The sequence below is a fragment of the Arabidopsis lyrata genome, assembly GCF_000004255.2.
Source record: "Arabidopsis lyrata subsp. lyrata unplaced genomic scaffold ARALYscaffold_4, whole genome shotgun sequence".
Lineage (NCBI taxonomy): Eukaryota > Viridiplantae > Streptophyta > Magnoliopsida > Brassicales > Brassicaceae > Arabidopsis > Arabidopsis lyrata.
In genome coordinates, this window is record NW_003302552.1 from 10,663,003 (window position 1) to 10,680,695 (window position 17,693).

A 17,693-nucleotide genomic window follows, 5' to 3' on the forward strand; every position below is an offset into this window, starting at 1 on the left:
TTAAAAAACGTGTGGGAGAAAAAACTTGGGAACTATATATATTTTTTTTAAAGTCTGTTGGATTTGTTGTGACAGGTTTATTTTCCTTAACAGACTTATTTGTCTACGGCAGATTTTTCGTGACAATTTTTTTTTTCCGACAGACTTATTTTAACAGGTTACGACATATATTTAAATTGTTGTAGATTTATCCTCACGACAGACTTATTTTGTTATGACACCACAGACTGTAGTCACTTTGACAGATTTATTAAAATCTATAGCAGATTTATGTTTTTAGTAGCCTTAGACTTTTATTTTTATAAAAATATCTGCAATCAAGTGACATATTTTTTTTGGAAAAATAATTACTAGTGTGACTTAGTAGTGATAACAGATTTATTTTATGTTACGACAGTTTTTTATTTTATGTTACGACAGTTTTTTATTTTTTAAACAAAATACTGTTGAGTGATAGCAGATTTGTCATACAAAAATAAAAATTGTTAGACTGACAAACAATCGCAAATAAAATGTTTTATGTGATGACAAATTTTATTTACATTATGACAGATTTGAGATAAGTTAAAAAAAATGTCATATGTTAGCAGTCTTAGTGATGAAAAACAAAAATTGCTGGAATGATTTATATAACCATAACATATATGTTTGAAGCAATGATATATTTAAAATTTTATTTCTATTATGACAGATTTTTATTCTTATTTGATGACAGACTTTTCATGATAGACTACATATTTTAAACACGACAGACTTTTTTGTTTTTAATTTCCATAACTGAAAACTAATAAATGACGAGACAATCTAATTTATCATATTTTTTTTTTCTGATTTTTTTTTGTTTTTTAAGACTAATAGAATTAAAATGGGTTTTTGGTCATTTTACACAAAATTTGTGTTAGTCTAATAAACTAAAAAATTAGAGTGTTAATCTAGTTATTAATCTCTAGATTTGGGTCAATCTGGATAAATTTCAGTATATCAAATTGTTAAAATAGTTTATGGCTAAGAAACTATTACAAACCACTAAATTTTATCCGCGTTTTTTTTTTTTTTTTTTTTTTTCCTTCTAAAACCTTTTATTAAGCAATGGGTATTACAACCATACAAGGCCAATACAAAACTTCACAGAAACAATTTATTACATAAGCAAATTTATGAGCCATATGTTGAAGACGGCATAATCGAAGAAGTGAATTTAACGATGCTTCTTTTCCATAAGCCTTACTCGCTATCATGTTATAATACATGACTAGGATATGACCCGCGGTACACCGCGGGTTAATTTTTTTAACAAAAAATGTAAATTTAAGTTGTATTTTTTTGGTAATATAGTTTGTTTTGTTTAGTGTTTAAGATTGTATAATTGTATTTTGATTGCTAATTCTAGGATTTTACCCGTAGTATACCGTCTCGTATTAATAACGATCCAAATCCGTCCCACCATAGAACCCGTCCTGTGAATTTAAACATCATTTTGTTATTATTTTTGTAGTTATAGTCTTCAAAGTAAAAACACTGATATAGAACTGGAGTCATCAAAAAAAAAAATTCCGAACCTCCTAAAGATTATGAATATTTTATTCATTAATCATACAGAAATTTTAAATAGTAAAACACCACCAAAATTATAAAACTTATGTTAGAGAAAAAAAAACATAAAGCCGATAAACGATATAAAACTGGAAAAAAATTAAAATTAAAGCAAAACTGTAGACGTAGATGAGTTCACTTTCTTCTTAGTAAGCTCTATAATATAGCCGACAATACATTTGTAGAACGTGAAGAACGTGAAGCAAGTAGGTTAAGTGAATGCATATTTATAGTGTTTAGGAACTAAGATTGAAGAGGTATTTATATAGTACAATGAATAGGTTAAGTAAAATATTGTAATCATAAAATATCTTGAAGATCAAGCAAATGGAATATATTCGAAATCCCTAAATAATTGGTAGTTTCTTTTCTCTAACTAAACAAACTTTAGAATATTCTTTAGTTTTGTTGTGATCATAAAATCATAAAACTTCGTTAACTATTATTTTCATGATATGGAGAAGATTTGAAGTTAATAAAATCTTTCCTATTAAACAAATGAAATTTTTCACTAAAATAATTTGTTTTACAAAAGTTTAAAATATTTCCGATATTATAAAGATTTAACTATATATGGGCTAAATATTAAATTACCACATATTTATTTCCTTAATTAAAACTCGTAATAACTATAAATATTGAAATCAAGATTTCCCATTTAAAATAAACTATCTATATATACAATGCTTTTTAATTCCGATATCTATGTTTTCCTTAATTTAAATTTAGATTCTTTAAATATTCTAACCGAATTAGATTTAGGCAAGATTTTGGTTAGCTAAATATCGTTTGGAGTTAATATAGATATTAGGAAATTAGGAATGATCCGATTCAAAAGATTTCGGGTCAAAACATCAAATATGGGAGGATCCGAATCAAAGAAATCCGGGTGAAAATCAATTAAAATCCAACCCGATTAGAAAGAGCAAATTTGTACTTCAAAAATGTTAAGTAGATTGCACACATACTTTTTTTTCTTCATCAACTGAGTAATATATGTCTGTTTAAAAATAATTTGAATTATAACATATGCAGAAAAAACTAAAATTTACTATATGTATATATTATAATAATTCAAAATAATTTAAATATAACATCAAATAAAAGTGAAATGAGAATCATATATTTATGTTTAAACTAATTAGAGAGATTTTAGGAAATTCGCTCAAATTTTGTTATATTAGCATTAAATCATCATATTTGATTTCCTTATCTATAAAAATCGTAAAGAATATACCATAAATTAAGAGTTTAGATATAATAATTAGTTGAGAAATATATATATTTTAGATTTTATTAATTAATTTCGTTTTTGAATTTTGCCAAAATTTAAGGAAAGATCCGATTGAATATTTCCGGATCAAAATCAGAAAAAAAATCCGACCCGATGAGAGAGCAAAAATGTAATTCAAAAATGTTAAGTAGATATATATTTAGTAATAACTACATATATAATCAATCATTTAAATTGCTAGGATTTTTTTTGGAAAGTCTCATTATTTGTATCCAAAAGACTTAATTGAGGGTCAAAATTAAAAAAAAAAAAACAAAACTGACCCAAAAAAAGAGCAAATATGTACTTTAGATTGTACACATGTTTTTTTCTTTATTGATTGAGTAATATATGTCCGTTTTAAAAATTTTGAAAAATAGCATATGTAGAAAAAAATCTAAAATTTAATTAACTATATATATTTTATAATAATTAAAAATAATATAAATATAAATCAAATAAAAGTGAAATGAGAATCATATATTTTTGTTTAAATTAGGTAGAGAAGTTTTAGGAAATTAGCTCAAATTTGTTATATTAGCATTAAATCATCATATTTGGTTTCCTTATATATAAATATCAGAAAGAATATGCCATAAATAAAGAGTTTGGGTGTAGTAATTAGTTGAGAAAATATATATTTTTAGAATTTATTAATTAATTTTGTTTTTGAATTTTGCCAAAAAATAAGGAAAGATCCGATTGAAGATTTCCGGGTCAAAATCACAAAAAATCCGACCCGATTGGAAATAGCAAATTTGTACTTCAAAAATGTTAAGTAGATATGTTCCTTCTTTAAAAACCATCTTACTCGAGTGTGATATGGATGCCTTATTAGCATTCTTTGTTTGGAACTCCACATCACATAGAATAAACCCGTTGCTCCTGTAATGAGTTTTATAATCTCGACATTCCGATACCAATTAGTCCATATCGGTGCCATTGCACAAAGCAAAAAGTTTGGCTTGATACCGGTGTAAGCCCATCTTATTGTACATTCCACACCATAGACGTCGTTGGAAATCTTCACGACAAATGCCTTCGCTGTAATTCCGGGATCCCATAAGCATCGAGGATTGCAAATTTTCACTAAATCACTGTCGACAATTATTGTCTCCAAACCGAAAACGCCGAGCATACCCGGAAAAACACCGTGAATGAACCATATAGTCATCACACGGACAAGTACTCCTCTGGAAGGAGGAGAAAAAACCCTAACAGCGAAAAACAAAATGACGTCGGCCACCTTTGTGGAGACCAAAAGTTGAAACAAATCCAACCATGAATTTGTTAACAAAGGCATCATCATCTCTAAATTGTCATGTCCTTCGCTGCCAGACAAACCCATCACTATCAGTAAGACAAGATAGCCGAGACTTACCTGACGAAACAGAGAGACTTGTTGGGATTCATGCATGAGAAGACTTGCGACATCCATGGCTGCATAGCCCATAGCCGTAGACAACCCCACACTTATATTTGTTATCAAAAACTCCATCAAACCCAAAAGCCTATCTCCTACGATGCCATACGAGACCATTTTTGTCCAGAGAAGATCAAAGTTGTTGCCAATGAAATTAAGAAGAACGAAAACCAAAAGGAATCTCCAAGGTAACTGACGGCTATGAAAATCACCAACAGGTGTGAAAAGGGGCCAATCAAGAGCAGTTGATTTTCGAAATCCCATTGTTGATAACTGAAATCTATGTATGTAAACTAGTAATTGTTAAAATTATGAAGATGAAAGAGTACAACCGACGTCGGAGTCGACGCCGGTCGGAGAAATCACAGAAGGAAAGTCGTATCAATCGCTTTTTCTATCGCCCCTCTTCACTACGATATGTAATGTTCGAATTTTAAAAGTAAAACATTTTTTCTTATACTCGAAAAATAAAACTACGAACCATACAACATAGTTAAAGTTTCCATATTATATAGGGGACATAAGGCCACATTGAACTAAAACCAAAGGTAACCAATAAACTGAAGAAGATGTGTAACAACAATGAGATTAAGAAAAAAAACTGAAAATCAAGAAGTAGGAATCTGCCTACTTTGAACTTAAAGAGATTTGGGTTCGAGGAACAAGACTGCACGTAAGAGGATTGGCCATGGTAATAGTTATTTTTCCAGCAGCCTCATTCATGTTGATCTTATCTCCTTTGATCTTCCAATCAAAGCATTGCACCATCACTCCAATAGCAGTTTCTACAGAGACATAAGCTAGATTTGCTCCAGGACAGCCTCTCCTTCCACTCCCGAAAGCAATGTATCTTAGGACTTCTTCTTTTATCGCGTCCTTTTGGCTTGATCTTGAAGAATCAAGAAACCTCTCGGGTTTAAACTCCAGAGGATCTTCCCAGTTATTAGGATCTCTCATTATAGCATAACCATTAATAACAAGTCTTGTCTTCTCCGGTATATAAAAGCCTCCTATCTTACACCCTTCTTCAAACGTCCTTATCACAATAGGAGAGGAAGGATGCAATCTTAGCCCTTCTTTGACGGTCGCTTGCAAGTAAGGGAGGTTTGGTAGATCCGTTTCTTGAACCAACCATGTTTTCCCTACAACGGAATCAATTTCTTCTTTCAATCTCTCAAGAATGTAAGAGTTGTTCATGATTTCAGCCATGGTCCATTCTATAGTGTGGGTCGAAGTGTCAGTACCTACATGAAAAGATCCTGCAATAGCATACATTTCTTAGTCAAGAAAAAACGAATGGTGTTCGCTTGGGCTCTCAAAAGAGTGGAGTATTTACCACAAACAAGGCCTTGATACGATTTCTAGTGACCTTATACTCTGGGTTTTCGGCTCTACAAGCTTCCAACAAGACATCCATCATGTCAGTACCTTGATGATGTTCCTCTGCTTTCTCTTCGTATTCCACAATAATCTTTTCCAACACCTCGTCAAACTGTCGGGAAACATCCATTAACTCCTTTTCAAACAGTGAGATCCCTAGCTTCTTAAGCGGTTTGTGCAAGATGATAGCCAAGAAAAGCTTCTTCGTCAAGGCATCTGACTTGTTCACCAAGCCTCTGACCCTCTCTGCTTCACCGTCCTGCTCTGAACAACTCCTCCCCATAATCATCTTGCAGAGGCTGTTGTTGACTAGCTTCATAGCTTCCTCTGCAATCTCAACGGTCTCGTTCTTCAATGCCTTATCTAGTAGGTTTGAGTAAAACCCAGTGCCGGCTTAGGAGGGAGGGCAATGGGGCGTGGGCCCAGGGGCCCATAGATTTTCAGCAAATTTTTTAACTAATTAGAGGGCTTATGTTTTGAAAAATGTTAAGTTTAGGGGCCCAAAAAAAATTATTTATCTTTAATAGCTTAGAAAATTTGTATTTATTAACCTACATATATTTATTTGTCCAAGGGCCCACAAATAACTTGAGCCGGCCCTGGTAAAACCGCTCTACCTCTTTTGCACGGACGCCTTGTGACCTCTCGAGTGCTTGAGGTCCAAGGATCTTGGTGACCATGAGCTTCTTTTTGAACTTTCAGTAATCTCCATAAGGTGCGGTGATGATGCCGAGGGAACTGAAGATGAGAAACCCCTCGTTCGTAGGGAAGTTGCGAGAGGAAACGTTTACGTCTTGCGACTTAAAGATCTCATAGGCTATTGAGGAAGAAGAAACAAGCAATATGGGGACATTAAAGACGCGAAGATAAAGCAGCGGTCCAAACTTGGAGGAGAGTTTCTCTAATGATCTGTGCATTAGAAGAGAGAGGAGAAGGTGAAGATGGCCAATGATCGGTAGAGACGGAGGGCTCGGAGGCAAATTGAAACCATCCTTTGGTTTCTTGAAGAAGAAAGAGTAACAGAGGAGTGAAAGAAGGCAGAGGAGGATTAAGATCAAACAGTTTTGAAAGTCAACGTTCATTGTTGCTCAAAGTGAAAGAAAACAAAAAAAGCTGACGAAACAGAGAACTCGTTTATCAAGAATCCATGAATATAAATAATATGATCATGCTTTGTTTATTAATATGATCATGTTTTAACAACAACAAAAAAAAAAAACCAATTCAGAATTTTTTGAATAATTGATTAATAACTTTGAAAAACGTGTCTGTCTTTGAGATGAGTAATAAAGATCCAATTCAGAACGGATAATTTAAAAAATTCAGATACTTTTGAGTTTTTCTAATGTACTGTGGAAAGAAAATATTTAAATTAATTAATCTTCATCCGAAAAAATATATAAATTATGTGGATGTACATGTATATTACTATTTTTTGGAATTTGTACTATAGCTTTGTTTGCTGTAAATATCTGATTTTTTTCGTAGTTCTGTTAGATGTATCTATAGATTTTGTTGCTGTAAATATTTGGTTATAGATATTTTATAATAAAATAATATTTATAGATATAAGATTTATGTTAAAAAAAATTAGTTTATTTCATATCATTATTGTTTTATTTTTCTGTGTCCATTGATAGTTTTCTGATTTTTAAAACTTATTTTTTTTTTGATTTTACCATAATTTTTAAAATAATATTGCTTGAAATTTTTTAATATACAAATATTATATCCGAAAAATAAGGTTTTCGTATTTTTATCTCCTACAGCAAATAACTTTTTTGTTTGGACTGTAACTTTAAAAATAAAGCTATAGCATGATTGGTACAAGTATATGACTTTAGAAAAAAATAAGGGATGTAGAAAAAACTCACAAGTTACAGCCCAACCAATCAAACCTCATATCTCGTACTTTATTCGTTGAGATAGATTAAATATTTCTAAAAAGAATAATTAAAGGTATAACTAGGAGTGTCAAAATGGGTCAAGTTGCATGGATCGATCCAACTCAACTCAACCCATGAACCCTAATGAGTTGAAAATTTTGACTCAAATGAGTTGATGGATCAAATGAGTTATTGAGTCAAATGGATTGATGGATCAAATGAGTTGGGTTGTAATGTCAATGGTTTCAATGGTTTACCCATTTAACCCATCAATTTTTTTTTAAATTGAATCAAACCAATTCAAATCTCTAAACCGATTTCAATTTGAGTCTAACAAAAAATTTTAAACCGATTGAATATAGACCTTAATTTTCCCGCCAAAAATGTGAATACACAATTTTTCCATCAAAATATAAATTCGTGATTTTTCCGCCAAAAACGTAATTCCATAATTTTCCCGCCAAAAACGTAAATCAGTGATTTTTCCGCCAAAATTTTTTATTATTTTTAACCAAAACAAAAATATGAAATTTTCCCGCCAAAAACGTAAATCCGTGATTTTCCCTCCAAAAATGTAAATCCGTGATTTTCCCGCCAAATTTTTTTATAATTTTTAACCAAAAATGAGAATGTAAAATTTTCCCGCCAAACGTATATCCGTAATTTTCCCGCCAAAAACGTAAATCCTTGATTTTCCCGCCAAAAATTTATAATTTTTAACCAAAAACGAGAATGTGTAATTTTACCGCCAAAAACGTAAATCCGTGATTTTTCTACCAAATAATAGTGATGTTGATGATGATGATTATTATTATTATATTTTAATTATTAATTTATTTATTACATTAGTTGGTTAATAGGTCAACCCATTTAACCTTCTAACCCATCAAATTAAATGAGTTCATGGGTTGACTCAACTCATTTAGTTATGAGTTGAGTCAACCCATGAACTCATTTTACTCTAAACTCATTGGGTAATGAGTTGAGTTGGGTTAACCATTTTGACACCCCTAGGTATAACTATATAAAACAAAACAGATGTGGAACGAAAAAAATCGGAACATATACCACATGATAGACTTCTCGTCCTAACATGAATATGCCTAAAATGACTCTTAAATAGTGTTTGAATATGATTTGGACGAAGAAACTACCATAAATAATTTAAATGTGATTTGGGTATTCAATCACCCAACTTAAAGATGAAGATATCGTAAAAAAACCTCATCAATGAATTGAAACTGTAGGTGTAGGTGGAAACCATTGCAAGTTAAATTGTTACCCAAGGTTGCCAGCTCCAGAATGACCACACCATTTAATATGTGTCCATCGTCCAAAATGACCACTCATCTGACATCTAGATGAGAGCAAATTATTCAATACACGAAGTAAAAATAGTAATAAAGTTTTACCAAAAAATAGTATTAATAAAGATTTATTGATATTTCCTGTAATAAGCTAAAGCCCTTGTTCAAAAAATCGCTAGGCGTTAGTCGGGCGTTCGAGCTGGGCTTAGCGCCTAGCCGAAAAATCGGAGATTAAACGGGGATTAATCGGGATTAGTTTTATTTTATTTTTACTTATATATTGTATATATATTATTATTGCGGAACAAAAATTAATAATGCAATATGGTCCAGTTGTTATAAGCGTGTTAACGTTATCCCAGGTGCCGAGTTCGAGTAGCCCCGCTCGCATTGATGCTTGTTTTGTTCATTTTAGGTTTAATTGATAATAAATGACCAAAATACCCTTGTCTTCAAGATCTTAAAAACGAGATCTGTAAACCCTAATTCGGCCGTCACTTAATTTTTCTTCACTTTTTATCATTTTTTTTATTTTCTTCTATTGTTTATTGCTATATATGCTAGATACATCAAAGAACTATGAATTTCAACCTTCAAAAGAACAAAAAATCAAGTTTTTTGAAAAATTCCGATTTTTGAGCCGATTTGACCATAATCCCGGCGGTCCCTTGCCGCCGAGCGACTAGCCGCCGCAAAATCGGCCGCCTTGGCCGCGTTTTTGAACAAGGGCTAAAGCTAGTCATCTAAAGATAAGATGACGAGTAATTTAAAGTTAAGACATTGCTATTGATTTGAGTTTACTTCTTCGAGTCACATAGGTTTAGAAGACATGTTGCATCTTTGCTTCTTAATGGGAGTTAACGAATATGCTTAATGAAAGTTATAGTGAAAAATGTCGAGAAAGCCTATTTGGTATAAAGGATTTCTTATTGATTATTGTGTTATGTTAAGGCTTTTCCTTATATACATAACAAGAATACAAGATAGAGGGCCGGCTTTGACCTAAAGGCAAACAAGCAAGGGCTTTATGCGCCAAATATTATAAAGAATTTAAGGGCATCAAACTATTAAACTCCTCTTAAGTCCAGCGGCTGGCTCCTTCTTTAATAGTTCTTCTTGTCTCAGGTTTGAGTCTTGGTAGTAACGTTTAGCCCTTATTTTTATATTTTTAAGGGTAAAAAAAAAATTGCTTTAGGCAGCCCACAGTGTTGGGCCGGCCCTGACAAGATACCTAAATACATTCTTTCATGAATATATCATCTAATTGTTTGGTCGTATACACATGTGGTGTGGAGATGACGCCTCAAACTATTTCATCACGTATGAAATGACAATCATTCTTGACATACTTAATGCGTTCATGGAAAACTGGATTCGCCGCAAGATATATAGCTGATTTGTTATCACAATGTAGCGGAATGGCTTCAGAACAATCCACCCCAAATGTGACCAGCAACTCACGGATCCATAATATTGCACTAACAGTATCCGCCATAGCTCTATATTCGGCATCGGTAGAGGAACGTGATACCACCTGTTGCTTCCGTGTCTTCCAAGAAATTGGAGAGCCACCTAACTGAATAAACCATCCTGTAAGAGACCAACGAGATAAAGGGCACCCATTCCAATCTGCATCACACCAAGCCACCAGCTTTAGATCAGAATCAGCTCTTAACAAGATACCTTCACCTGGACAATTCTTCAAGTAACAACGAACCACACGGACTGCAGCGTCCCAATGAGCCGTTTGTGGAGCTTTCGTAAAACTGTGACAACACATGAATAGCGTATGCAAGCTCCGGTCGTGTGTTAGCTAGATAAATAAGCCACCTGACCAAGCGTCTATACTGTGATGGTTATGGAAATAGACTATCCTTTGCCAAAGCGAGCGTGTGGTTCTGCTCTATAGGATGAGAAGCCGGTTTAGTTCCTAGTAATCCCATTTCAGGTTATGATATCAAGTGTATATTTGCGCTGGCATAGGTACACTCCATCGGGACTGCGAGCTTCTTCGATGCCCAAGAAATACTTCAAAAGCCCAAGATCCTTCAGATCCTCAGATCCTCAGACCAAAGAAGGTACTGATTAATCTTACACAGTCTAAGATAGTCACATGACCAAAGAATGGTTCTTCATGTGTGAATTATTCGACTTATTATATAAGCTTTTGAAATGAAACTCATCACGAACTCTCTCCTCCTTCTTCATAACTATTCTCATACAATTATATGCGTATACTTAATTTGCTTCCTTTCTACTTTCAATAACTTGATGACCCAAATATCGTATCATGTACTTGTCACTCTTACATGTTAATGCACGATCAATTATCAATAATGTATGATTTAAATTAAAGCGTAACATTAAATTTACATCTTTCTCACTGGAATTTTAAATATCATTGATAGTAGTTCTTGTGCGTGTAAGCATCTAACGATGAGCTATTATTTCTGATGATTGAATTTGCGAGAACAAGAAGCCATACAAATTAAAGTCTTTGAGCAATAAAGAAATCACGTAAGAAAACAGAAGAATGTGATGAGGAATAATAAGGAGAGAACTGAAGCAAAATATAGAACATACAAAGAGATAAGACAGAAGATATTATATTCATCTTAGATATGATTCCCAACAAATCACTATCTTTGGCACCATTATTAGGCTTTAGTGAATTTTGTTTCTTATTCGGAGCGTGCCAGCCTAATTCGGATCACCAAGATATTATCTCAAGCCAACTTATCACAGAATAAATCACTTCTTTTAAGGTAGAAAAAAAAAAACGTTACTTCCTTCCCAAGCATTCGCTAATGCTAACTTTGACGAATTAAGACAATGACAAAACACTGTTCTTTTCTTCAAACAGTACTTAACAGATTTGCTTGAACGCTTAATGCCTTTATTATTTCTCTATTGTTCTGAGAAAGAATGTTTACTTTTATTTGCTGAAAAAATGTTATATTCAATCGGATAATCAAAACACAAAAATTCTCCAAGAGCTATTCAAATAAGAACTTTAAGCTATACCATATCTAAACAAGCAGAGTCATCATCTCACGACCCACCTATAAATAAAGAAAATTTAACTACGGTATCTATCTTTTTATTCAAGAACGTTGAACGGTTTTCTTGAAGTAGAGAGCTTCATACTGATTCTCAAATCCAAGGGTATTCTACTGGAGGAATGGATATTGGTGGTTGATCCGCGTTATTGATCATCATGTCACAAGCTTCTAATCCCTTTACAAATATATCATACATATCGGCAGTCCAATCTCCTTGTTCTTCCCTTGTCATCTCCATGGCATTCTTCTCTGTTGCGAGTACGTCTGTTTGGTGAACCATGTTTCCTTCTCCACTCTGCTCCTCGTTTCTCTCTGTTTCCGCAGTAGAACAAGGAGATGATGCTATCTTCGGAATCTCTGATTCATTACCACCACACAATAATGGTTGCTGCGGCTCGGAAGACGCAGCTAGAACAGACTCATGCTCCTTCTTGGACTTTTTGGACTTCCTTTTCTTGATCGGCTGCTGCTCTGAGGAAGAAGAAGCTTCATGCTGATGATCCTTCTTGTCCTTCTTGGACTTCTTTTTCTTGTGAATCTTGCAGAGGACTAGCTCCTGAAATTTATCTTCGTCCGGTTTCGGTAACACAATTACAAACTCGTCCATAATCCAGCCGCTTTCGCTGCCTGGAGCAGAAGCACCGTCTCCTCTCTTCTGCTTCTTGTTCGTCTTGGTGCCCTTATAAGTTAAGTTTTTCTTGATCCCAATGATAGCCCCTGTATCCTCGTCGATGATATTTTCTTTCCCATTTATCCTCCAGTTCCCGCGGTCGATGCCGTCGTTGTTGTCTCCGGTGATCTTCCGCTTTGGGTACTTACCACGACCAATCTTCTTCTCGGAGATCTGAGTCCTTGTTGAGAAATAGTACCATTCGTCTTCCTTGAAAAAAGAATTGTTGGGATGGTCCAGCAGCCATGGCTCCTTGGCATAAACATCCTTCATCAATATGAAGTCTCCACAATCTTCACCTCTTAGCTTCCGTTTAAGATACTCCTCGATGACTTCTTGGTACGTTGGATCAAACTGAATCCCTTCGTCTTCTTTGCAGTACTCCGTCGTCATCTTTATGGTTCTCAAGGATTAAGGTTGAGCTGAGATCAAAGCGTTTTTTTTTTTTTTTTGGTTAGTTCTATGATTGTAAATGACGAAGAGAGATTAATGATCGTAAATTATGAAGAGTGATTGGTGTATATATATTGGTTATATCTGATAGAATATAGGAAGGAGAAATTGAACCCAACGACGGTGAGATGTCTACACTAAAAGAGCACATATAAAAAAAAATTTACCAGATCCGAAAACTCTTATTCAATTGAACTCGACGATGGTGAGATGTTTCAATGTCGAATGGATATGTGGAGAGGGTAAAACTATCAATATATAGGGAGATATATTCTATAATTATCGTATACTACTTGTTTTTTTTTGTAGCTAATTATATATAAAAAAAAGATATATAAAAACAATATTAAGATTTTGTATATATCTTAATAACGTTCTTATAATTATCTACAAAACTTATTAATTAACTACAAGACTCCTGACGAAAAAAAAAAAAAACAACTACAAGACTCCTTATACTTGTTTTGTTTGTAACTAATTTCTAAATTTAATATAATGAAATTTTGTTTTCATAAAAATCTCATGATAAAATATTATCTCTTAAAATTAAATTAAATAAAGAATCCTAGGAAATTCGTTTTAAATATTTTAGCAATTAAGAAAACAAGAAATCTATCCAAAAAAAAAAATTCATCTTTCAAACTAATCCAAATCAATTCAAAAAAATTATAATAAATATAACTAATAATATATAACTTTTCTTTCCTTATTTATTTAGCGTGTAGAGACATGAATTATATGACCACAACTATAAGAAAAATTAGAAATTTGAAAATAAATGGTTAACATAAATTATGTAAAAACTAGGAAAGTTAAAAAAAAAAAAAAAAAAAAAAAAAAAAAAAAAAAAAAAAAAAAAAATTAGGGTTGAGTGGTAAATGAAGAAGCTAAGTAAAGACGAAGTAACCGATCTTGTATAATATATCAAAGGGAAAGTTACTAGATTAACCCAAATAATGAGTTTAATTACTAGAATAACTCAAAAGTTTTGGGGATTATATGGGTTATTTTCATGATGATAATATCTTTTTTCTCTTTGTTAGGAAAAAAAAAGTTAAAATTACTCTTATTTTTATTTTTAAAACGTGGGGGAAAAAACTTGGGAAATATATATATATATATATATATATATATATATATATATATATTATTAAAGTCTGTTGGATTTGTTGTGACCAGTGTTCAAGAAAACGCTAGGCGCTAAGCGGGCGATGACCCAGTGCCTATCGCCTAGAACGCCTAATCGGGGTCTAAGCGATTTTTTAGGCGGTTTAGACGTTTATAACATAAAACGTTATAAATATGATATTATATATAAGTTATATAAAATATCTATATAAAACTAAAAATTATGAAATTATAAACAAAAATTATATAAAACATTTATTTATATTTATATTAAACAATATATGAATATTTATAACAATATATATAAATAAAACTCTAATTAAAATTGAAAAAAATACATTAAACAAGATCTATGTAATTTTAGGCGGTCAAAGCGGTTATCTAGGCGTCGCATGAGAGCCTAGCGCCTAGTCGGGGCCTAGGCGACCGCCTAGACCGCTTTTTAAGAACACCGGTTGTGACAGGTTTATTTTCCTTGACAGACTTATTTGTCTACGGCAGATTTTTCGTGACATATTTTTTTTTTCCGACAGACTTATTTTAACAGGTTACGACATATATTTAAATTGTTGTAGATTTTTTCCCCACGACAGACTTATTTTTTTATGACACCACAAACTTTAGTCACTTTGACAGATTTATTAAAATCTATAGCAGATTTATGTTTTTAGTGGCCTCAGTCTTTTATTTTTATAAAAATATCTGCAATCAAGTGGCGTATTTGTTTTGGAAAAATAATTACTAGTGTGACTTAGTAGTGATAACAGATTTATTTTATGTTACGACAGTTTTATTTTTTAAACAAAAAACTGTTGAGTGCTAGCAGATTTGTCATACAAAAATAAAAATTGCTAGACTGACATACAATCGCAAATGAAATGTTTTATGTGATGACAAATTTTATTTACATTATGACAGATTTGAGATAAGTTAAAAAAATGTCATATGTTAGCAGTCTTAGTGATGAAAAACAGAAATTGCTGGAATGGTTTTGTATAACGATAACAGATATGTTTGAAGCAATGACATATTTAAATTTTTATTTCTATTATGACAGATTTTTATTCTTATTTGATGACAGACTTTTCATGACAGACTATATATTTTAACCACGACAGACTTTTTTAAGCACGATAGACTTTTTGTTTTTAATTTCCATAACTGAAAACTAATAAATGACGAGACAATCTAACTTATCATATTTTTTGTTTTTCTGATTTTTTTTTGTTTTTTTAAGACTAATAGAATTAAAATGGGTTTTTGGTCATTTTACACAAAATTTGTGTTAGTCTAATAAACTAAAAAATTAGAGTGTTAGTCTAGTTATTAATCTCTAGATTTGGGTCGATCTGGATAAATTTCAGTATATCAAATTGTTAAATAGTTTATGGCGAAGAAACTATTACAAACCACTAAATTTTAGCCGCGTTATCTATAATTTTTGAAAGTAAAGCATTTTTTCTTATACTCGAAAAATAAAACTACGAACCATACAACATAGTTAAGTTTCCATATTATATAGAGGACATAAGAAGACATTGAACTAAAACCAAAGGTAACCAATAAACTGAAGAAGATGTGTAACAATGAGATTAAGAAAAACAACTGAAAATCAAGAAGTAGGAATCTGCCTACTTTGAACTTAAAGAGATTTGGGTTCGAGGAACAAGACTGCACTTAAGAGGATGGGCCATGGTAATAGTTATTTTTCCAGCAGCCTCATTCAAGTTGATCTTATCTCCTTTGATCTTCCAATCAAAGCATTTCTTAGAGGATACGTTGATCGCTGCAAGGTTACCGGAGGAGTGGATACGCTGGATCATGTTATGTGTAACCGGGCCGTCGATGAACGTGATGTGGAATGGTGAGAAAACAGAAGATTTTCAACCGTCAAGAGGTCTTAGACAAGGAGATCCGCTTTCTCCATATCTCTTTGTCTTGTGTTTGGAGAGATTGTGTCACCAAATTGATATGGCTACAGCTACTAAGGAGTGGAAGCCAATTAGTTTATCTTGTGGAGGCCCAAAGTTGTCACATGTTTGCTTCGCAGATGACTTAATACTCTTTGCGGAAGCTTCAGTAGGTCAGATCCGGGTTATTAGAAGAGTGTTGGAGAGGTTGTGTATCGCCTCGGGACAGAAAGTTAGCTTGGATAAATCGAAGATATTTTTTTCGAATAATGTTCACAGGGATTTAGCGAAGGTAATAAGTGATGAGAGTGGTATTAAAGCCACTAAAGACCTGGGAAAATATTTGGGAATGCCGGTGCTACAAAAAAGGATAAATAAGGATACATATGGTGAAGTTCTTGAAAAGGTAGCGTCGCGACTGGCGGGTTGGAAAGGACGGTTTCTTAGCCTTGCGGGTCGGATTACTTTGACTAAAGCGGTGTTGTCGTCAATTCCGGTTCACTCTATGAGTACAATTTATCTACCCGCAAGCATCTTGGACAAGTTGGATAAAGTTTCAAGGTCTTTTTTGTGGGGCAGTACTGAAGAGAAGAGGAAGCCACATCTTATTGCATGGAACCGGGTCTGTTTGCCAAAAGCAAAAGGAGGTTTGGGTATTCGGTCTTCAAAAGATATGAATAAGGCTTTATTGGGCAAGGTGGGTTGGCGTTTACTCCATGATAAGCAGAGCTTATGGGCAACGGTCTTACGACATAAGTATAAAGTGGGTGAGATTGATAATCCGGCTTGGTTGGTGGTGAAGAGTAGTTGGTCATCAACTTGGCGGAGTGTGGGTATGGGACTGCGGGAAGTAGTGATACCGGGTACGGGTTGGGTTCTTGGTAACGGGAGAAAAATCAAGTTTTGGAAAGATAAATGGTTAGGAGATAAACCGTTGCTGGATTTGGTGACAACAATGGTCCCGACGGGAGAGGTGGAGATGCATGCTCAAGATATGTGGCGGGACGGTGTTGGGTGGGATTTATCACGAATTGTGCCCTATGTCCCGCAGACGGTTAGGCTAAGACTGATGTCGGTAGTAGTGGACAGGGTCACGGGCTCATCGGACAGAATGTCATGGAGTGAGAGCTCAGATGGGATGTTTACGGTGAGGTCAGCTTACCAAATGTTAACACGAGATGAGGAAGAGGGACCCGATATGGAGAAGCTTTTTACAAGAGTGTGGAGACTCTTGGTACCGGAACGAGTTCGGGTGTTCCTTTGGTTAGTGACACATCAAGTCCTAATGACGAATGTAGAGAGAAGAAGACGTCACTTATCTGATTCGAGTTTGTGTCAAGTTTGTAAGAGTGGTGAGGAGACAATACTTCATATTCTCCGGGATTGTCCGGCTATGGAAGGGATATGGAGGCGCTTGGTACCGCGGGGGAGACTACAATCTTTCTTTGCAAAATCTTTACTAGAGTGGTTACACCACAATATGGGAGATGAGAGAGTGATTGGTGGTAATCCGTGGGCTACGGTGTTTGGTTTGGCTACATGGTGGGGTTGGAAGTGGCGATGCGGTAATGTTTTCGGGGCGAATGGAAAGTGCAGGGATCGAGTGCG

The 17,693-nt window shown here is 33.7% G+C and overlaps 1 protein-coding gene and 1 pseudogene across 1 annotated transcript; both read right to left on the bottom strand.

The window, feature by feature from the left end:
- Positions 1–4,729: 4,729 nt before the first annotated feature.
- LOC9316936 lies at positions 4,730–6,757 on the bottom strand (annotated as a pseudogene).
- A 5,078-nt stretch (positions 6,758–11,835) lies between these two features.
- Positions 11,836–13,309, bottom strand: LOC9316937 (NAC domain-containing protein 55). Its single transcript, XM_002880824.2, has 2 exons — positions 13,215–13,309; positions 11,836–13,016 (listed from the first exon to the last, which is right to left on the bottom strand). The coding sequence occupies exon 2, from the start codon at positions 12,985–12,987 to the stop codon at positions 12,016–12,018; it is 972 nt and encodes a 323-aa protein (XP_002880870.1). The 5' UTR covers positions 12,988–13,016; positions 13,215–13,309; the 3' UTR covers positions 11,836–12,015.
- Between the last annotated feature and the right edge of the window lie 4,384 nt (positions 13,310–17,693).